The 23,419-nt window shown below is 36.3% G+C and overlaps 3 protein-coding genes across 5 annotated transcripts; 2 read left to right on the forward strand and 1 right to left on the reverse strand.

Annotated features, from left to right (window-relative positions):
- Positions 1-1,373: 1,373 nt before the first annotated feature.
- LOC107790298 (phosphatidylglycerophosphate phosphatase 1, chloroplastic/mitochondrial) lies at positions 1,374-9,736 on the forward strand. Of its 3 annotated transcripts, none has more exons than XM_075223264.1 (5): positions 1,374-2,203; positions 2,312-2,389; positions 7,532-7,605; positions 7,686-7,793; positions 9,602-9,736. In XM_075223264.1, the coding sequence occupies exons 1-5, from the start codon at positions 1,546-1,548 to the stop codon at positions 9,719-9,721; spliced, it is 1,038 nt and encodes a 345-aa protein (XP_075079365.1). In that variant the 5' UTR covers positions 1,374-1,545; the 3' UTR covers positions 9,722-9,736. The 3 variants fall into 3 exon arrangements, with proteins under 3 accessions (XP_075079365.1, XP_075079367.1, XP_075079366.1); XM_075223266.1 differs by lacking the exon at positions 9,602-9,736 and adding an exon at positions 8,108-9,016 and having other exon boundaries at positions 1,376-2,203; XM_075223265.1 differs by lacking the exon at positions 9,602-9,736 and adding an exon at positions 9,037-9,436 and having other exon boundaries at positions 1,379-2,203.
- On the reverse strand, positions 9,699-11,618 carry LOC107786086 (taxadiene 5-alpha hydroxylase-like). The gene is made up of 3 exons (XM_016607521.2): positions 10,401-11,618; positions 10,115-10,302; positions 9,699-9,992 (listed from the first exon to the last, which is right to left on the reverse strand). Exons 1-3 carry the CDS (start codon positions 11,374-11,376, stop codon positions 9,699-9,701), a joined length of 1,458 nt encoding a protein of 485 aa, XP_016463007.2. The 5' UTR covers positions 11,377-11,618.
- Positions 11,619-14,120: 2,502 nt separating this feature from the next.
- On the forward strand, positions 14,121-14,489 carry LOC142165361 (putative mitochondrial protein AtMg00300). The gene has a single exon (XM_075223933.1). It carries the CDS (start codon positions 14,121-14,123, stop codon positions 14,487-14,489), a length of 369 nt encoding a protein of 122 aa, XP_075080034.1.
- Positions 14,490-23,419: the final 8,930 nt, after the last annotated feature.

The following is a 23,419-nucleotide window of genomic DNA, read 5'->3' on the forward strand; positions in this document are numbered from 1 at the left end:
AACTTATTGGTGAGGGGGTGACGCCACTTTTGAGGGAGAATACACACTAGAAACATTCGGGAGCGAAGAGATCTCAGTTTTCTTCATCTTTCTCTAGTATTTTCAATTATTTAACACTTATGAAATTGTTTGTTATTATCATGAGTGGCTAAAAAACTATTGTTCTGGGGTTGTAATTTAGCCATGAATATTGTTGTTTAATGTTGACTTAATCTTGATTATAATTCACTACTATATGGTTGTTTCTTCAATTATGTGATTAATTGCTTAATTGTTTGGCTAGCAGTTAGGTTCTATCTACTATCTATGCTCTGCTTGGGGAAGCCGTATTTAGATTAGAGAAGAATTGAAGAAAGCACGATCTTAACTCTTAGGGAGGGGCAGATTTGTGGTTAGGATAGGAATATACCTAGTCACCGTGCTTAATTAAATATCGTAATCTTAATGCATTCTTAATAGATTGATTTCATAGGAATATAGGCATTAATCTATTTTGAATGAGCGAGTAGTGCTTCGGGAGAAGGCTATGAGAGGAATTATCGATTAATTAGCAACTATGAGTGAATTGTATGAAAGGGAGAGTTAACTAGAACACAATAGGATTGGTGAATCGATCACAACTCTGGAATATTTGTCTCTACTGAATACACAACAACCAATTTACTGTTTGATAATTTTGCTATTAATTAGAATTATAGTTTAGTATAATCACATTCTTGAACTTGATTTTGGCTTGACTGAATAACAATTTTGGTAATTTTAGTGGGTAGTCGATACAAGTCTCTGTGGGTTCGATACTTGACATATCATTTTATTACTTGTATGAACAGATATACTTGCGTGTGCGTTTGGCAGCAACAAAATCCAACACGGAAAATTCCAGCATTATATGCTGGATTATGGAACTCCTGCGTATAAACTTCCAGCATATTATGTTAGAAATTCAGGATGGAAAATTCCAACATAATATACTGGATTATAGAGCTCCTCCATTTAAACTTTCCGCATATTATGTTAGAACTCCAGCACATTATAAAATTCTAGTATATTATATTGGAATCTCATATGTAAAAAATTCGAAATCCGGCATATTATGCTCGTATTTTTCCGGATTTTTATTGGCATTTTTGTTGAGATTATATCTTTACATGAAAAAATGACTAAATTTTTATTACTTTTGAAAGTGCGACTATCTTTTAATTATCAGTTATAAATTTGGCTATTTCTGATTTTTTTTCCGTAACAATCCCACGAGCCTAGGCCCAACATACCCACCTCAGATGGGCTAGCTCGATCAATCTTTGGGCCATACACCACGTTTACATTTGTGGGCTGGCCTTCCGCAAATGGCCAACGCCCGGTATGTTCTCCGTGAACATCACTAATTTTGTCCCGTTTCTGCTATCCGTAAAGAGAAGTTTTTCAGCAGTAACACGAAAGGTGCACGTTTGTTGAAACTTGAAACTACTACACTTGTTTTCATCGATGTATACAATTATGTATACAATTATAAACCCATAGAGTTACCAGATTTAAGGTCTGATTATGCAGTCTACGTCAATTACTCCTTTGCATACTTGCTTCTACCCAATTCCTAAGCATTTTTACTCCCCCCATCGTTCCCTTAATCTCAATAAGAAAACTCTTCCTCGTTCTTCACTTTGCTCCACCCATTTCACAAACAAGTGTTGTTTTACTCTCAGTTCTACACATAGTTGCAGTCAGGACCAACAGAAACACAAAAGGGATAACAACAACAACAACAGTACAGACCTAGATCAACAGAACGGTATATATTGGGAAGAGTTTTATACTTCTATTCAAGAAGAGAGAACCCAGTACAGAGAGAACAAGGAGGACCCGAAATTTGAGCTTCCCAACCGTTCAGGCATTTACACAAACATGTGGTGGACAGACTTGAAAGCTGCAGTAGGCCAGAGGGTTAACGTGGAGGGCATTGTTTCTTCTTTAGGGGTTTTCTCTAAGGACAAGCATTTGGCGATCCCACATGTTATTGTGCCAGATATAAGGTATATCGATTGGGCTGAGCTAAAGAAACGAGGGTTTCAAGGTGTGGTCTTTGACAAGGATAATACAATTACGGTTCCTTACTCCTTGAGCTTGTGGTCTCCTCTTGCCACTTCTATAGATCAGTGCAAATCTCTGTTTGGTAACAATATTGCAGTTTATAGCAACTCTGCAGGTAATTGGATTTCGTTTAGATCAGTGCAAATGTCTAAGTTGGGCCACTTCCAACCCCTAACAATTTGTCTCAGTGGAATTAAGTATTTTATGATTTGTGAATTTGTAGGACTAGATGAATATGACCCTGATGGTAGAAAAGCCAGAATTCTTGAACGTGCAATTGGAATTAAAGTCATCAGGCACAGTAAGTTGTATTTCCTATTTGGGATTCCATTTGCCCTAATCTATCATGTATTATATTTTCCCTTTCTAATAGTAATGCAACTCTGAAGTAACATGAATTAACGAATGATAAGTCAAAAAAATGAGAAATTTATATGAATATTGTTGATTGACAAAAGAAATTGTCCCACATCGGTGGATGATTTCATTTGGGGGAAAATATTTTCCTATAAAAGGAGGCCTAATGTTTAGGATTTAAACACACCTCTCTCGTTTGCCTTCTTCTTAAGGCATTTGTATCTTCTTTCTTTAGTATTATTTCACTTGTATTTTTGGAGTGGAATAAAATATTGGTTGTGTCCGAGGAAGTAGGCAAAATTGGCCGAACCTCGTAAATTCTGGTGTTCTTTTATTGTTGTCTTATTGTCTTATTTATTATTTGGTGGCTGTCATAATTTTTGGTATAGTAGTTGTGACTCATTCACACTATATACATTTGGCTTCCGCAACAATTGGTATCAGAGCCAAGGTACTGTCTAAGTATGCTCTATGGTTGCAGCATAGTCTGATCTTCCACATCATAAAAGATTTATCTTGGTACTGTGTCAAGGTTCTGTCTTAGTATGCTCTGTGGTTGCAGCTTAGTCTGATCTTCCACACCAGAAAGGAAATAATCTTGATTTGTGTCGTCAACTATTAAATAATATTCGTGTCAAAATGAGAGATAATAAACAAGAAAAATCTACATCAAATGCCAATAATACGTTATCGTTCGCATCCTCGCTTATGACAAGAATTGTGTCAAATGCGAAATTTGCGGTAGAAATTTTTGACGGATCAGGACATTTTGGGATGTGGCAAGGTGAGGTTCTAGATGTCCTTTTTCAACAAGGGCTGAATCTTGCCATTGAAGAAAAGAAACCAGATGTTATTGGAGAAGAATATTGGAAAAATTATCAACCGTGTTGCTTGCGGTACCATTCGATCCTACCTTGCTAGAGAGCAGAAATATCCATACACAAAGGAAACTTCTGCAAGTAAATTATGGAAAGCACTGGAGGATAAATTTTTGAAGAAAAACAGTCAAAATAAATTGTACATGAAGAAGAGACTGTTTCGCTTCATCTATGTTCCTGGTACCACAATGAACGAACATATCACCAGTTTCAATAAGTTGGTCACAGATTTGCAAAATATGGATGCAACTTTTGATGATGGTAACTTGGCCTTGATGTTGTTGGGGTCACTTCCTGATGAGTTCGAGCACCTTGAAACTACTCTACTCCATGGGAATGACGAAATTTCTCTCAAAGAAGTTTGTTCGGCTTTGTACAGCTATGAACAAAGAAAGGGAAAAAAAAAGGGCGGAGAAGGAGAAGCACTGGTTGTGAGGGGTCGTCCTCAAAATCAAATGAGGACAAAGAAGGGAAAATCCAAGTTAAGATCTAGACCCAGCAAAGATGAATGTGCCTTTTGTCGAGAAAAGGGACACTGGAAGAAAGACTGGCCGAAGTTGAAGAATAAGGCCAAACATAACAATGGAAGGCCATTATGGATTCAAATGTAGATGATTGTGATGATTTAGACTTCTCATTAGTTACAACAGAGCCATCAACATCATCAGACATATGGTTGATGGACTCGGCTTGTAGCTATCATATGTGTCCCAACAGGGACTGGTTCGTGGATTTTCAAGAAGGAGAATATGGAATCATTCACACAGCGGATAACAGCCCTCTTACCTCATATGGGATTGGTTCAATACGATTAAGGAACTATGATGGAATGATCAGAACATTAACAGATGTTTGATATGTACCGGGTTTGAAGAAGAATCTCATCTTTGTGGGAGCCCTAGAATCAAAAGGGTTCAAAATCATTGCAGAAAATGGAGTGATGAGAGTATGCTCCGGTGCACTAGTGGTAATGAAGGTCAATTGGAAGAACAATAACATGTACCGTTATCGCGGTAGCACAGTTATTGGGACAGCGACAGTAACATCCAGTGACGAAAAAGAGGCAGAAGCAACCAGGCTATGGCACATGCGCTTGGAACATGCTGGAGAAAAATTCTTGAAAACTCTATTAGATCAAGGATTGTTAAAAGGAGTAAAGGCTTGCAACTTGGAGTTTTGCGAGCATTGTGTCAAAGGAAAACAAACAAGGGTTAAATTTGGTACAATGATCCATAATACTAAAGGCATTTTGGATTATGTACACTCTGATGTTTGGAGTCCTTCCAAAACACCTTCATTGGGTGGGAAGCACTATTTTGTAACCTTTGTTGATAATTTTTCCCGAAGAGTGTGGGTGTATACAATGAAGAGCAAAGATGAAGTGTTGGGAATTTTTCTCAAATGGAAGACGATGGTGGAGAATCATACAGGCAGGAGGATCAAGTGTATTCGTACGGACAATGGAGGTGAATACAAAAATGATCATTTCAATAAGGTCTATGAAAAAGATGGCATCGTCCGACACTTCACTGCCAGACATACACCACAACAGAATGGAGTGGCAGAACGTATGAACCGGACCTTGCTGAAGAAGGTACGGTGTATGTTGTCCAATGCTGCCTTGGGCAAAGAATTTTGGGCTGAGGCAGTTACATATGCATATCACCTCATTAATCGTCTACCATCTGCTGCTATTGATGGCAAGACACCATTTGAAAAATGGTATGGAAATCCTGCTATAGATTATGACTTTTTGCACGTGTTTGGCTCAACTACATATTATCATGTGACAGAGTCAAAATTGGATCCAAGGGCAATGAAGGCTATTTTTATGGGGATTACTTCTGGAGTCATTATGGTGTCATATGACAAAGAAAGTAATATTTAGCAGGGATGTTACCTTTGATGAATCTGCTATGATAAATAAGGTAACAGAAGATACCAAACAAAATGATGGTGCTTTTAAGCAGGTGGAGTTTGAGGGAAAATTTATTTTTCCTACACAAGAAGCAGAGGAGGAAACAAATGAAGATTATCCTCTGGAAGAAGAGCCAGTAGAGAGGGAGATTCCAACTCAGGAACCTCAACAACAACTTGAATCAATTGCAAATAGCAGGCCAAAAAGGACAATAACAAAACCCGTTCGTTTTATAGAGACGGCTGCTTGTGCCGCCTCAATTGTAGCTGATGATGTTCCTACCACTTATAAAGACGCAGTCCAAAGTTCAGAAGAAGATCAGTGGAGGATTGCCATGAATGATGAAATACAGTCCCTTCATCAGAATCATACATGGAGATTGGCCAATCTCCCGAAGGGAAAGAAAGCAATTGGGTGCAAATGGGTATTTGCAAAGAAAGAAGGATTTCCTAACCAAGAAGATGTTCGCTACAAAGCAAGATTGGTGGCCAAAGGATTACAATGAAGTGTTTTCTCCAATTGTAAAACATTCCTCCATTAGAATTATGTTGGCTTTGGTAGCATAGTTGGATTTGGAACTAGTTCAGATGGATGTAAAAACTGCGTTTTTACATGGAAACTTGGAGGAGGAAATCTACATGACTCAGCCAGAAGGATTCAAAGTTGCTGGAAAAGAAAATATGATGTGCAAACTTGAAAAATCATTGTACGGATTGAAACAATCTTCTAGACAATGGTACAAGCGATTTGACGAGTTTGCGGCAAGGGTACAAGAGAAGCAAATACGATCATTGTGTGTATTTGCGCAAGCTTAAAGATGGTTCCTTTGTATATCTTCTCCTATATGTTGATAGCTTCCAAGAATTCGGAAGAAATTGATAAGTTGAAGATTCAACTGAAGGAGTTCGAGATGAAGTATCTGGGTGAGGCAAAGAAAATTCTTGGCATGGAGATAATAAGAGATAGACGTTCAAAGAAACTCTGTTTATCTCAAAAGAAATATTTGAAGAGAGTACTACAACATTTTGGCATAGATGAGAAGACTAAGCCAGTTAGTACTCCACTTGCTCCCCATTTTAAGCTAAGTACTACTATGTCGCCAAAAGATGAAGCTGAACAGGAGTATATGTCAAGGGTACCATACGCAAATGTTGTTGGTAGCTTGATGTATGCAATGGTCTATACGAGACCTGACATTTCACAAGCTGTTGGAGTTATTAGTAGATATATGCATAATCCAGGAAAGGAGCATTGGCAAGCTGTGAAGTGGATCCTACGGTATATTCATAATACTGTAGATGTTGGGTTAGTTTTTGAGCAGGAAGACAATCAGTCTGTAGTTGGATATTGTGACTCGAATTTTGCAGGTGATCTGGACAAACGAAGATCAACTACTGGTTATGTATTTACTTTTGCAAAGGCACCAGTTAGTTGGAAGTCTACTTTGCAGTCAACAGTTGCTTTGTCTACAACTGAGGCAGAGTACATGGCTATTACAGAGGCTGTGAAAGAGGCAATTTGGCTTCAGGAGTTGCTAAAAGAGCTTGGTGTTGAACAAAAAAGTATCACAATTTTTTGTGATAGTCAAAGTGCTATTCAATTAGCGAAGAACCAAGTTTATCATGCAAGGACGAAGCACATTGATGTTCGGTATCATTTCGTCCGAGAAATCATAGAAGAAGGTGGAGTCACGGTGAAGAAAATTCATACTACGGAGAATCCTGCTGATATGCTGACAAAAGTGGTGACTGCGGTCAAGTTTCAACATTGTTTGGATTTGATCAACATTGTTGAACACTGAAGATAGATGATGAAGACACAACCAAAATTTGTTATTGAGAGAAAATTAAAGATGTGGAATTTTGTCAAGGTGGAGATTTGTTGATTGACAAAAGAAATTGTCCCACATCGGTGGATGATTTCATTTGGGGGAAAATATTTCCCTATAAAAGGAGGCCTAATGTTTAGGATTTAAACACACCTCTCATTTGTCTTCTTATCTTCTTAAGACATTTGTATCTTCTCTCTTTAGTATTATTTCACTTGTATTTTTGGAGTGGAATAAAATATTGGTTGTGTCCGAGGAAGTAGGCAAAATTGGCCGAACCTCGTAAATTTTGGTGTTCTTTTATTGTTGTCTTATTTATTATTTGGTGGCTGTCATAATTTTTGGTATAGTAGTTGTGACTCATTCACACTATATACATTTGGCTTCCGCAACAAATATCACTTGCCTATCTTTGAGTTAATGCTATTTGTATTTGCTGCTTCCGTTATGTGTATACTTTAGGGGTGAAGAAGCCGGCTGGAACAGCTGAAGAAATTGAAAAACAATTCGGTTGTGAATCGTCGAGGCTTATTATGGTAAACTTGGTTCTTTCAGTTTTTTTGTAAGCTTTTCTCTGTCCTTTCTCAGTTGACAGTTTATTTTGTGTCCTTTGCAGGTGGGTGATAGGCCGTTTACAGACATAGTTTATGGTAATAGAAATGGTTTTCTTACTATTTTAACAGAGCCACTAAGTCGTGCAGAGGAACCATTAATTGTACAGCAGGTTAGATTTCGTGAAGAATGATTTGTTTGATGACCTTGATTATAATTTTGGTTCATAACTTCATATTAATTGAATATGACTTACCTAGGCTATGGTAATCATTTTTTTAATAATGATGGAACCCAGGTCAGCTTGCATGCACCTCATCTAATCCACCTATGTTGAACCAAATTTCCAATAGTGTGAATCTCTTGAGCTATCAATTTATCTTTTTTCTCCAACCTGAATGTTTGTGGGATCTTTTTACCTTTTAAATGCATATGTCCAATATTTGAAGTCAAATTCCCGTGTTATTGTTGTGATACTGATTGTAGAGAGGTTTATGTATAAGCTGAGCACTAATCTGGTGATCAGACTTCCTGGTATGCGCTCCTCTTACCCAATCGGTCATCAGACTTTCTGGCTTCTCAGAGCTGAATTGCTTATCAGCAGCGGTTGTTTTGTTAGACATAGATCAGACTTTCTGGCTTCTCTCAGCTGAATTGCTTATCAGCAGCGGTTGTTTTATTAGACAAAGTCCATGGAGTTAATCTTTGGTGGTGACTGTAGGGTCGACATCCTATTCCCTCCCTACTTGAAAAAGTCACCTATATTTTTGTTACTTTTGTCACAATGAACTTTTAGCATTCTCAAGTAAAGACAACCTCTCTGATGCTTACCGCAGTTTTAGCATCTTGTCAAATAGCTTATTGGATATACATCCACCAGTTGAAGTAGGTACATTGGATGCCTCATCCACTGCATTGTGATAGCTGCTCATGAGAATTAGGCCCATCACCTGCGTTATTTCTGTCATTGTCACTTCCAGAAGTTACTTGCGTGGCTGCTGCCTTAATCCCTATGCAGCAATTTGTTATGAGGTTTCCTAAGAACATACTCTACTCAAAAGATTTTTATTTATGGGTTACTCTGCTCAAAATTATAATGCACAATTATGTGATCACCACTTCACTTTCGAGTTGTCTCTCATCAACTTGATCAAGTATGAATACTGAAAGGAACGAATGAAATGGCATCTTGCTACCTTCTTTTGCTACGATGTGTTTTATTAGGCGATGCTGTGTTCCTAGGTTGCTGACTGAATCTAAGAAGTAAATATCCATGAAGTTTGGGATAAGAAATGTTTGGATATCATAATAACTTAGCTCGACTTGGATGAAGTGCTTCCCCTCCTTTCGTTTTATCTTGCAATTTGACCTAGTTTCCTTGGACACTTTTGATCCTAAGAGCAAAATGTCTGCAGGTCAGGGTACTTGAGGTAGCTTTTGTGAACCGATGGAGTAGCCAGGGGATGAAGCCAGTCAATCATACGCTTCTTCCTGATTGCCAGCAGTGTGTGAAAGACGAACCACTTTAGGGAATTTCTTTAGATAAAGTGAGAAAAAATTTGTTTGCCCTCTTCCCATAAAGAGAAAAAGAACACCCAACCCAACCATGAACAGACTTTTTTTTGTTACCACTAATAATTATACAGGGTTATTTCCATGGGTTTGCCTCTTGCGTTTGGAATCTGATAAGAAGGCTATATCAATCATTTCAGCATTTCTTTGATTGAATCTTAGAATAATTTTCTCTTGAATCGATGCTGCTTGTGCCTGAATCTAAAAATTTATTTGGTGATAATGATAGAAGCATTTGTCAACGAGTTCATTCTCCTAAGAGTATATTATTTTGGTTGATTGCAACATCATTATTTTGGTTGATTTCAACGTCACTTATTTCCAAATATTTCAAGCCATATGGAATTGTATATTATGACTGGGCTAACGATTATGACATGCCCTTAGTTAATATTTGAATATCCTCAGGTGTTTCAATATTATTCACTGATGGACATAATGAATCAAGTACTCAGCAGCACCAATATGCCAAAACGAGCTGCAGTGATAACAATGTTATGTTTCATTAGAACTTGGGAGAAATTTTAATGGGCATTCCTTTGGAAGGGAAGGGAAGGGGATCCATGACAATTGGTTCGTCAGGATTTATTAAGGACCAATCATATCGTGTCACAACGCAATGAACAAATATAAGAATATTTAGCTTTGCCAATTGGTATCCTGCGCACAACCTTGGCCCTCCTCCAAATGGTACAAATGCATATGGTTGAACAGGCTCCTCAAATCTACTTGGGTCAAAATTTTGGGGCTCTTCAAAATACTCTTGACTATAATGTGTACCATATGTTGTCCACAATACCTGCACATAGCAACAAAAATTAGCATAAAAAATATATAACGGGACATGTAAAAGGATTTGACAGTAATAATCTTTCACTCCTCAGCTATCTAAAGACTCAAAGAGTAGTGATAAAATCTTACCTTCCAACCTTTTGGAATAGTGAATCCTTCAAATTCAATGTCAGTAATTGCTTTTCTAAAAGAACCAAAGATAGGAGGAAACAGCCTCATGCTTTCTCGAGCAACTTGCCAGGTGTATTTCATCCTTTTTGTATCTTCCAACGATAGTATCTCATCTGGTCCTTTGTTACTCATTATATTAGCATGTTCTGTCAAAAGTCGAATTTTCATATTAATCAGTTCAATAGACAGAGCTAAACTGAAAAAAGTTTGAGATGTTGTAGTTAGCTTCTATATATAAACGTACCTTGAATGAGAAGAGAATAGCATGTGGGATGATGAGCCAACATCCTAAATGTCATAGCAATGGCAAAAGAAGTTGTATCATGAGCAGCAAACACTAGCAAAACAACATTATCAACAACCTCTTCTTCACTTACCTCACCACGAATCAACGCTTTCACTAACCGAGAAAGTAATGCCTCGTCTAACTTCCCTTCTTTCTCCTCTCCTAATTCTATCTCTCTTCTCTTCTCCCTTATAACCTCAACAAGAATTTTCTCTATTTTCAATCTTGCATTTTTTGCCCTTGAAAACTTAGATCCTGGAAACTTAAATGGGGGTGAAAAAGCACCTTCCAATACTCTCTCAAACGTTTCAAGTAATCCTGGTTTGACTACTATCCCCAAAAAGCACTCAAACACAATCTTGAACGTCAAAGATTTGGTCAGATGATACAGTTTTATGATCTGGTCTTGGCCATTGCAATTTTTGTCTAAGTGAGATTGAATTGTGTTACAAATTTTAGGAACCATAGCATCTAGGCTAAAAGAGGCAAGACTTGAAGATATAATCCCACGAAGGCATCGATGCGCGTCTCCTTGTTTCTCCATAATGCAATTCTTGCCCATTAGCTCAACTGAAGAAGTAGGCCATGAACTTATTACCAATTTGAATTCATTAGACAAAAAGAACATATTAGCTTCTGCTCCACATACCAGTACTGTTGGTGATCCCATTAGTCTTGTTTTGAATGTCTTTCCATATTTTTCGATCCGGGGCTGAACAAATTCTTCAAATAATTTGTTCTTTTTTTGGGCTTTGTAAAATTCTATGGTTTCACCAATCCATGGGAGCCCCATTTCTCCTGGTGGAAGTTTCTTTTTGGTAATGTGTTTGTAGCCTTTGTAATGTCTCATTAGAATGGAAAACACAATTATGAAAAAGATTAATAAGGAGAAAGAAAAAGGAAAGTTGATTAGGCTTAACAAAGAAAGAGCCATTGGAAAAGAGAATAGACAACTTAACAAAAGAAATTTGGGGTGTTAATTAGCTAAGAAACTATGCCAAATTTATACTCCTTTGCATGGGGAAGATGACTTATTAAGAACAACAGAAAATCAATTAAAAAGTCAAAGGTATTTGGTCACTCAGAAAAAGTCAACCAATTATAGACCTAGCTAATTACTCCATTCACTAATTTATTTCAGAAGAAATGCATGTGAGCTTGGCCGTCCAAACACCAAGTTCTTCACCCTACAAAATTAAAACCTCTGAATCATCATCATAATATATCTGAAAGATTCATATGAAAAAAGAAAAAACTTACCGGCCACCACGATTCTTGCAATATTGGTCAATTGGTATTGAAATATTTAATAGCAATAGTATCCCTAGATATCTGCTATGGCCAATATATAAATTGGGTTAAATAGCTTCTAATGGACGTGAAATTTGCAGAGCATCTTCTCCACCTTCGTCATGTTGAAAAATACTAAAGAAATAATCAAATAGGAATGATTCTGGTAGCTGTAAGTAGGAATTATGTCAGAACAACTTATATCTATGGAAAGGTACATGATCCTCTAAAATTGTTAATTAAAATAATCCAAAGCGAATCTAAGATTTAAACTTGATGGGTCCAATCTTAAGGCTCTTAATAACTAATTCGTAGTAATTTTAAAATGTTGGGTTCATAGTTTAACATTTGTTAAATTTTTTGTAACTATTCACATATGTATCTAGGTTCCATGTCAAAAATATTAAAGTTAATTTGAACTCCCACCGCTTAAAATATGTGATGATCAGGTCAGCCATAAGTAGCTGTCAAAACGGTCCAGGTCAGCCCCAACCAGCCCAAGCCTCGCATATTTTTGAATTTGGTGGGCTAGGACAGGTTAACCTACCATTTGAATGGGCTTTAAAATGGCCAGCCCAACCCAACCCTAAGAAAGTCGCGGGCTAGGACGAGCCTGAAAGGAACAAACCCAGCTGTAAAATAAAAGAAAGAAGACAAAAGTTGTAAAAGAAGACAAAGAGAAAAAGAGAAAAAGAAAACATGGAAAAGTCAAAGCTGACAGACTGCAAATGTGAAAGAAGAATTCGGCGAGCAATATGCAGTGCCGTCTTCTTCGTATTCACATTCACTGAAAATTTTCTTTTAGCAGACACTCTGCCTATAAATAGGCATCCCCTTCCTCAATTGTAAATCATCCCTCAACTTCTTCTTTCTCTTCAATTAATAAAGAGTTATTCTTTGTGTGACCGTGGAGTAGGTAAAAATTATCGAACCACGTAAATTTTGTCTTGTTTTATCTTGTGCAATTTATTGCTTTTCTCTTTTATATATATTTTTCTTTCTATTAGCCTGACACGCTTTTTAAAAACCGGTATCAGAGGACATACAGTGTAATTCTGGTAGAAAAGTACGGTATTGGTGCAAGTACTATTCATAAGAATAGTACAACACTATTGATCATCATTACTAACATTATTCACAATAGTGAAGTACAATTCGTTAATAGTGATATCACTCTTCATCAATAGTGATTATTGTCTACCTATGCGGTTGAGATATTTTTTTCTTACACGGAATAGTATTCATTATTACCATTCACATGCATTATTCACATAATTTTTTTTTGTGAAATGGCATCAGAAGAAGGGAAGGTTAAGATTGACAAGTTCAATGACAAAGATTTTGGATTCTAGAAAATAAAATAAGGGATTATTTGTACCAAAAAAAAATTACACTTACCTCTGACGGAGGTAAAACTAGAGAATATGGCCAAAGGAATGAGATCTGTTAGATCGTCAAGCTCTTGGTGTGACTCGTTTGACGCAAACAAAAAATCTTGGTGTGATTCGTTTGACGCAAACAAAAAATGTGGCGTTTAACATCATTAACGAGAAGACTACTACAGGCCTGATGAAGGCGTTATCAAATATGTATGAGAAACCATTTTCTTCAAATAAAGTCTATTTGATGCGTCGATTGTTTAACTTAAAGATGAAAGAAGGTGAATTTATCACGGAACATATCAATGAGTTTAATATAATATTAACTCAGTTGAGTTCGGTTAATATAACATTTGATAACAAAGTCAGGGCATTGATTCTACTATCATCCCTACCAGAGAGTTGGTCTGCAAAGGTAACTGCAGTTAGCAGTTCATCGGGAAGTACCAAACTCAAATTGAATGATATTAGAGACTTGGTTCTAAGCGAAGATATTCGCCGAAGAGAATCAAGTGAATCCCCAGGATCTGTTTTTAATACCGAAAACAGGGGAAAAGCAACCAAAGAGGACAAATTCATGGTCGTGGTAGATCAAAGTCAAGGAGAAGAGGGCAATTCAAAAATCGCAAGGACATTACTTGTTGGAATAACGATAAAAAGGGTCACTGCAGTAGTCAATTTAGAGAACCAAAGAAGAAGAAGAAGAAGAAGGAAGGAAAAAAATTTAGCAAATGTAATTGCTGAACAAGTCGGTGATGCACTAATTTTTTGTACATACAGTCTAGTCCAATCTTAGATTTTGGACTCAGGTGCATCCTTTCACTCTGCATCATGCAAAAAATTATTACATAATTATATTGTTGGAAAATTCGGGAAGGTTTATCTAGCAGACGTCGAACCTCTAGACATTGTTGAGAAATGTGAAGTTCATATAAAGACTTCACAAGGCACGCTACGAAAATTACAAAATGTCTGACATGTTCCTGGCTTCAAGAAAAATCTGATATCTATGGGTCAGATTGACAGTGATGGATATACAACAACATTCGGTAACGGATCGTGGAAGATAACCAAAGGAAATTTGATTGTGGCAGGATGCTTCAAGAAGAGAACACTGTATGCCACTGCAATACAGAGAGATACTATAACAATAATTGATCATGGTCGTGATACAATATTGTGGCACCGGAGGCTCGGGCATATGAGTGAGAAGGGAATGAAGTTGTTGGCATCCAAATGTAAGTTGCCAAACCTAAAGCATGTTAAATTAAGTTTGTGCCAAGATTGCATTTACGGAAAACAAAAGAGAGTTAGTTTCTCAAAGGCGAAAAGGACACCAAAGAAAGAAAAGCTGGAACTAGTGCGTACAGATGTGTGAGGACTAGCTCTAATAACTTCTCTGGGAGACTCACGCTATTATGTCACCTTCATTGATGATTCCACAAGAAAGGTATGGGTTTATTTTCTGAAAAATAAATCTAGTGTGTTTATTACCTTTAAAAAATGGAAAGCTAACGTTGAAAATCAGAAAAGTCCAAAGTTAAAATGTTTGTAGTCTGGCAATGGAGGAGAGTATGATAGTTAAGAATTTAAAGTATTCTGCTCTGAGAATGGGATCAGAATGACCAAGACAGTTCCTGAAACACTAGAACAAAAAGGTGTTGTTGAGAGGATGAACAGAACCTTGAATGAACGAGCCAGAAGTATGCGAATACATTCTGGATTGCCGAAGTACTTTTGGGCTGAGGATGTTAACATGTCAACTTACCTCATAAACATGGGACCCTCTATGCTGAATTTTGAAATTCCTGAGGAGCTATGGACAGGAAAGGAGGTAACTCTCTCACATCTGAATTTTTTTGGTTGTGTTGCTTATGTGCATGTAAACTCTAATGATAGAGATAAGCTTGATCCTAAAGCCAAAAAATATTTCTTTATTGGGTATGGTGATGTTTTGGTTATAAATTTTGGGATGATCAGAATAGAAAGATCCTAAGACACATGAATGTCACATTTAATAAAAATGTGATATACAAAGACAAGCTTGAAATAGAACCAACCAGCACCAACAAACAGACATCTGAAATAATTGAGTTAGAAAAAAATTAAAAAAATGAAGTGGCTAGAGGGATTACAACTGATTCTGAAAATGAAGATGAAGAAATAGAAGCCGAATCTGGATCAGAATTAGAACCGGAAGCAGAGATAGAATTAGATGCAGAACCAAATCTGAAGTTAGGACTTGAATCAAATTCGGGATCAGTTACTCTTGAACCTACATTAAGGAGATCTAAAAGAGTCACGAATGCTCCCGATAGTTAACTCTCTCTCTCTCTCTCTCTCTCTCTCTCCACTATTTACTTCTAACCGATGCTCGAGAACTAGAGCATTTTGTTGAAGCAATGCAGGTGATAAACTCTGATAAGTGGAAGCTAGCCATGAAACAAGAGATAAATTCTCTTCAAAAGAATAAAACATGGATACTTACAGGGTTACCAAAATGAAATAAGATATTGTAAAACAAGTGGGTGTACAGAGTCAAGGAAAAGCATGATGGTAAGAAGAGATATAAAGCACGATTAGTAGTAAAAGTCTTTCAGCAGAAGGAAGGAATTGACTATACTGAGATCTTCTCTGCTGTAGTCAAATTAACTACTATCAGGTTGGTGCTAAGTATCGTAGCTGCAGAAAATTTGCATTTGGAGCAGCTAGATGTTAAAACTGCTTTCTTGCATGGTGACCTTGAAGAAGACATCTACATGAAGCAACCTGAAGGTTTTCAAGTTTCTGGTAAAGAAAACCTTGTGTGTAAGTTGAAGAAGAGTTTGTATGGTTTGAAACAAGCTCCCCGACAATGGTACAAGAAATTTGATGGATTCATGCATAAAAATGGTTTCACACGATGTGAGATGGACCATTGCTGTTATATCAAAAATCTTGATGAATCCTATATCATTTTACTATTGTATGTTGATGATATGCTAATTGCAGGATCTAGCATAAAAGAGATCAACATGGTTAATCAACAACTGGCGGAGGAGTTTGAAATGAAAGATTTAGGACCAGCTAAGCAAATGCTTGGGATGAGGATTAGCAGAAACAGGTCTGAAGGAACCTTAAAATTATCTCAATAAAAGTACATATAGAAGGTATTAAGTATGTTCAGTCTTTATGATGCAAATACTAGAAGCACTCCACTCGGAAGCCATCTTAATATGTTGAAGGACCAATCACCTAAGACAGATGAATAAAGAAAGGACATGTCCAAAGTTCCATATGCTTTAGTAGTAGGAAGTTTAATGTATGCTATGATTTGCACTAGACCTGACAAGCCCATGCAATTGGAGTTGTCAGTAGATACATGCCAGATCCAGGAAAGGAGCATTGGGAATGTGTAAAATGGATATCGTGATATCTCAAAAGCACTTCAGGTATGACACTTTGTTTTAAAAGGAGCAATATTATCTTACAAGGTTTTTGCTAACGTAAATTTAGGCGGCGATCTGGATAGTCGCAAAACTACTACGGGCTACGCATTCTCCTTAGGTGGTACTGCTATTAGCTAGATGTCCAGACTTCATAAAAGTGTTGCTTTATCTACCACATAAGCAGAGTACATGGCAATCTCAGAAGCTAGAAAAGAGATGATCTGATTCAAGAACTTTCTTAAAGAGCTAGGTAAAGAGCAGGACATTGTGAGCTTTTCAGCGATAGCCAGAGTGCAATTCATCTTGCCAAGAATCCAGTATTTCAAGATCAAAGCACATCCAGTTGAGGTATCATCATATCCGAGAGTTAATAAGTAAAGGAACTCTTTCCCTGCAGAAGATACCAGGATCGAAGAATCCGTCAGACATGTTGACCAAAGTTGTCGGTGTTGACAAAGTGAGGTTGTGCATCGTCTCACTTAGCCTTCAAGATTGACAATGTAAAGGGGCCACCGGAGAATAACAAATCTTTTTTTATTTTTTTATTTTCTTTCTTGACGTATATGGGTTTGAGGGGGAGATTGAAAGGAACACAGCAGTAAAATAAAAGAACGAAGACAAAAGCTGTAAAAGAAGATAAAGAGAAAAAGAGAAGAAAGAAACGTGGAAAAGTCAAAGTTGGCAAGCTGCAAATGTGAAAGAAGAATTCGGCGTGCAATTTGCGATGTCGTCTTCTCCGTATTCACATTCAATAAAAAATTTCTTTCAACTGACGCTCTGCCTCAACTTCTTCGTCATTCTTTGTGTGACCGTGGAGTAGGCAAAAATTGTCGAACCACGTAAATCTTGTGTTGTCCTGTCTTGTACAATGTATAGCTTTTCTCTTTTATATATTTTCCCTTCTATTAGCCTGACACGCTTCCCAACAGGGCTGACACTTTAGTTTTTTCAATTATTTTTTAAATCTTTAAGGATTTCTTTGTGACATAGTCCCTTAATCATGTGAATAACTTATGTTTGCATATAGTCGTACAAGAATCTTGATATTTGATTAGGAATTTTATAATTGAATGCAAATTCTCTCTATATATTTTTTTATGTTAGATAAATATTTTTCTTTTTAATTTTCTCAAGTTCAGGGATTGCTTCAATAAGTTTATATGATAAAGTCTTTTAATTTGGGTCTAAGATCATTTGCTAATTATCATCATCGTCTAATTTTTTTTTTAAATGTTTATGAAATTTGCTAGTGTTGTCAATTTTTTCCAGTGGGTTAAAAATTGGTCTTTACCTATACTAAAGAGCAATTTAAGTTAATGATAAATGATGAATAATGATATTATCTCTTGAAAAAACTTATTATTGGTCTCTTAATATTTTTCTAATTCATTATTAATGAACCAAATGAAAAATTAATCTTGTGCATGTTAAAAATTTGAATTCTAATATCAACCATGATGAAAAAATAACCATATAATATTGGTGTTCAAATTATTACTCACTTCACCGTCACAGACCAATAATAAGTTTCCCTTGATCTCATAGATATGGTCATACATAGTCAATTTATATATGTATGATGCTAGAGTAGTACATAATGTATGGAACTATATATGCAGTTAAGTTTGGATCTAGGGTTGGAAACAGAGGCGGACCTAGAATTTTTATACGACGGGGGCACATTATTCTGCTCAACCAGTGCCCCTAAAGGCTTTTAGTGTTCAGGGTGTCAACTGCTTTAAATTAACCATTTTCAAGGTATATATATATATATATATATATATATATATATAGGATTTCGGTCGAAGTTTACGGGGCCCAATGGCCCCTCACCCATACACATGGGTCCGCCTCTGGTTGGAAAAAACTTAGCTTTATTTTTTAAACCTTTTTTTTTAAATTAAATATTTAAATTCGAATTTAATTATATTTTTGCCCCACGGGCTTGTGCAGGCTCTGCCTAAATCAAGTCTCAAGGGCTAATGAGCTAATTTAGATCGGACTTATAAGTCTCGATTTCAAATGCACTCTGAAAAGTTCTAACCCAACTTTATCCAAGTACAGAATATGCTGTAATAAGAAACTAGTCCATTTTGAGCTGGATTGGCCTAGTCCTAGGAGCCAAATCTATTTTGACAACTCCATATCACTTTACAATGAATATGATGAATCACTTTGCCAATAAATTTGTTTTGGCCGGTCATATTTATCTTGAACCATACTGCATGCAGGTGCATTCTGTGGTTCTTTATTCTTATAAATTCTGTTTAATTACTACAGAATATGCTGTAAAAACCTAATGGAATATGTGAAAGACGAGATCGAGGTAGATAATTGCGTTTATTTTAAGCAATTCATAATTGCGTTTATTTTAAGCAATCCATCTCACCTAGGTAATTGAACTTCCCACGTCAGATTTTCAAAAGTAAATGGTTTTAATAAGAAACTAGAATCTTTTAATAGAACGAGAAGTGCCTCGTCTAATTATTCTTCATCTGCTATTAACATTAGTAGTGATTTAAGTTTTGAACACCAAAACTTGATTAACATTTCACCACCAACTGAAACTAAAGTTAATGTAGTACTTATGAATATAATAATGTCACAAATTAAATTGAATGAATTAGCCGAGAGAAATAAGATATAACAAAGCTACGCGTCTTTCAAAATGTTTAACTATAGTCCAGGAATGTGATGGGATAAATAAGATTTACTCTTAGTAGGAAGTTATGTTTGAGCTGGGGGGTTGAAAAAAAAGTAAATAAAAAAATTAATGAGGTCGAGCCTTGTTTTGTGTTTTGATCTCCATAAGTTTTGGTAAACTTTAAGACCTATGCTCAAACTCAACTTCTTAACTTTAAGAGTAAATCTTATTTATAACAAAGCTACGCGTCTTTCAAAAATATTTAACTATAGTCCAGGAATGTGATGGGATAAATAAGATTTACTCTTAGTAGGAAGTTATGTTTGAGCTGGGGGTTGAAAAAAAGTAAATAAAAAAATTAATGAGGTCGAGCCTTGTTTTGTGTTTCGATCTCCACAAGTTTTGGTAAACTTTAAGACCTATGCTCAAACTCAACTTCTTAACATGAGCTATATTTGAAGTTCTTAATATGTCGCGTATGATAACCGATGACATGTTAGAAAATTCTTTTGAAGTAAACAAATTAGGAAGGCACAATCAAACTAATTAACACCGCCAGTATTTTAATTTGAAAGAGAAGAGATTATCTGATTGCCCTTATTATATTTCTAACTAATACTCAAGATTCCTGATATATTAGCTATCACATTGTAATGATATTCCTACACCTAACAGCCACGGAGTTTACAATTAAGGGTAATATCATTTCTCTTCTTTTTTTCCCAAATAAATAACTGCTCCTAAAGCTGTTGATTTATCTATGGAAGTATATCATAGAACAAAAAGTTACAGCAAATCCAAGAACGAGAAAAATAAGATCGGTATTTTGGTGAGAGTATGCAGAGCACATTGCCAATGCACCTTGGAGTTTGGAGTCTGTGAATGAAAAGCGAAAAACAAGCTGGCTTGCTTAGTGAAAAATAATTTGATTTTAGAAGTTTGGACAAACATGCTATTGTTTGATAAAAAATGTAGATATTAGTTCAACCAATTAGATTTAGATGAAGAAGAGTTAATTTTAGTTAAAAATAATATCTAAAAGATAAAGCTACCGGTGTTAAGGCAAAACAAAGTAGTATATTTTATCTAGATGACAATGAGTATAAGTAATGATAACAATATTTGATGATCAAAAAAACAGAATATGGCGTTAAATGGTAATAGATAGCAACAAATGGCGTTTAAGTAAATAAAATGTATGAGTTACCCGAAAAGGGGTTAGATCAGGGGATATTCTTTCTGACAGTAATGAATGATAGACAAGCCTTTGAACACTTGGGTTGTTCTTGGATCCGGTGGCAACGCTGGACAAAAATCTTCGTAAAAAGGTTATTTTTATATGCTTGCAATAGGACTAGATTCTCTCTATAAAATCAAAGTGTGTTTTTACAAATGAATATCTTCCCCCCATCATTATGTCTCTTTCTATTTATAGGGAACAAGTTCCTAAAAAACCCTAAGGGGTCGTTTGGTTGGAAAGATGTTATCCCAAGATTAATTATCCCAGGATTAGTTATGTCGGGATTAGTTATTCCACCTTTTCATAGGGATAAAAAAATACTACAATCCCGGGATAATTAATCCCGAGATTAATTATACCGTAATTTTTTTCCAACCAAACATGGGATAAACTCTTTTAAATTTAGTCCCGAGATTAATTATTCCTTGTCCCTTATACCAAACCAGTCATAATAGTACAGGTGCAGAGAATATCCACTAGAATATTCTCTTTAATATCATATCTTGAAGCTAGTCGGTATATTTTTTTCAAGAATGTTCGACCTCGACCTTGATCTTTGATGATACCGCGACCACAACCCTCATTGTTTCTCATACCACCTCGTCCTTGGGCAGATCTATTAGAGTCCCATAAGTGACACATGGTGGCCTGTGAATGCCTTATCATGCTACCATGGCTCGAGCATTTTAGAGATAATTTTTTACCCATACAGCTATTGTCTTGAGATCTCATTCCGTTGTGCCCAAAGGAAGACAACGAGCTACCAAGTACACCTTAGACACAATATATAATCAATCGAGAAACTTTAGTGTCTTTTAATCATGTGGAGACCCAACTTGTTTGTCATATTTGGGATTATTTTGAGTTTGATCACTTCGGCCTGTTTCATTCAGCTCGATTTAGAATTAAAGATTTATAATTATGCTAAAGTCCACACTTAGTAGTTATTGGAGCTTTTCCACTAAACTATTTAACTGAAATCGCTACAAAAAGTTTACAATTGAACAATCAAGCTAATCAAGTGTGAAATATGTTCCACCACCACTTTTGTAATTTTGTGCATGTGTGTAAGTTTATCACGCTTCAAATCCGGGGAGATGAGACCGACACCCAGTGTCTTACTTGACTGAGCGTATCAACTGAAATATATGTTATCTGAACATATATGATTGTTAGGCCGACAAAGCAAACTGAATATATATACACACACAAGTAAGCTTAAGTTAGGGGTTGTTCGTGTTGTGTAAGGTAAGAATCTCCTTCTTCAACATGTCTTTGCGCATACCTAAGTCTTGGTTAAGTTGTTGAAGTAAGAACTTGCGGAATCAGCTATCAAAAGTCATATATAGCTTGTTATATTTGCTGGACTGTTTTGGAGTTGCTTTTATGTTGTTTTATAGCTGGAAATCATGAAGTAAGACTTGAGTATGTTGTTAAAGAGAGTCCTGAGGCAGGTTTCGTGGTCCCGCACTTGGAGGAGACGACCATGAGTGCATCAGTGCGTCCCATGGAGGACTTGATCGAGGGCGATCTGCATAATGACGGCCTTGCGCCTCCATGACAAGAAGATGCCTTGTCTTCCGGGGTCACAGTGAATGTCCCTTCTATAGCTAATGACAGAGAGAAACCCGTTGTCGAGGAGGACGTTGGATCCGACTCCGATATGGTCCTTGACGAGTTAAGGATGATCGATGAGTGATTTACCCAACTTGATGTAAGGTTGGAAAGAGGCTCCAGGACCATTGCGATCCCCATGGATCGTAATCTTCTTATCAATACCGAGGAAATAGTCCCTGCCCTCGATCCTCTATATTCTGAGATTGAGGGTACGACCCACAAGATGATAAACGACAGCACTCTGTTGAATAACATCGCTAGTCTTGCGTCCTGGGTAAGTACGACTATCGTCTGTTCTTTTCCTTATGCTTCGTTGTTGTCACGTCTTAAAATACCCCTATACGTGACTGACACCCAGCTAACACTACCCGCCAGGCTAACAAACTTACACCATATACTTAGCATTTATCCAAAACTCAACCGAAATAAATGTAAGTTTAATTAAATGTAAATAATTAATGATCCAAATTATTCCATAAATATTTATGAATAATAACTACCAAAATGGAAGAACAAAATTCCAACCGAAATCCCACACTAGACCATGAAGCATCTAAAAGAATTACAAAAGACATCGTATGAATAAATGTAAAAAAACTCTTTTGGCAGCCTCAACGAACTGGAACAAGTGTTAGAAAATACAATCACACCACAACAAGAACAATATACTAAACACAATAATTATACAATAATACAATATATATGTATCAACAGAGTTAATAACAGTTAACTAACAAGAACATACATATCTCAACCCCCTACACACTAAAGACTTGTCATAACTGCTGTGAAAGAAATTGACAAACACCTTTATAAATCCACAGTGGCACCACAATGCCTCAAATATGTAACGACGCATACACAATGCCCCAATATATATATATACACACACTACTAGAAATTTGGTAAAAAGCGACCAAAGTTGGTCGCTTATAGGCCTAAAAGAGATCAAAAACCAAACATGCCTGGTCGCAATATTGCTGGTCTCTAAGGTAAAAGGACCAAATATGCTGGGTAAAGACTATAGCGACCAACTTTGGTCGCTTTATTATTTTAATAATATAATTTTGACGACCAAAGTTGGTCTCTAAATGTAAAATACGTTTTTTTATTATTAATCATAAAAAAGCGACCAACTTTGGTCTCTAATCCAAATATTATATTTTAAAATCTGGAAAATAGAGACCAAGGTTGGTCACTTTTTTATTAATTTTTTTAATTTTTTTTAAAAATAAGGTTGGTCGCTAATTTCAAGATTTTTTTTTTAAATATAAGCGACCAAAGTTGGTCGCTATATTTTCAGATTTTTTTTTTTAATGGAATAGCTACCAAGGTTGGTCGCTTTTTGAGAATTCTGGGTAAAAAGCGACCAACTTTGG

Source organism: Nicotiana tabacum, chromosome 10 (genome assembly GCF_000715075.1).
Source record: "Nicotiana tabacum cultivar K326 chromosome 10, ASM71507v2, whole genome shotgun sequence".
In the NCBI taxonomy this organism is placed as follows: Eukaryota; Viridiplantae; Streptophyta; class Magnoliopsida; order Solanales; family Solanaceae; genus Nicotiana; species Nicotiana tabacum.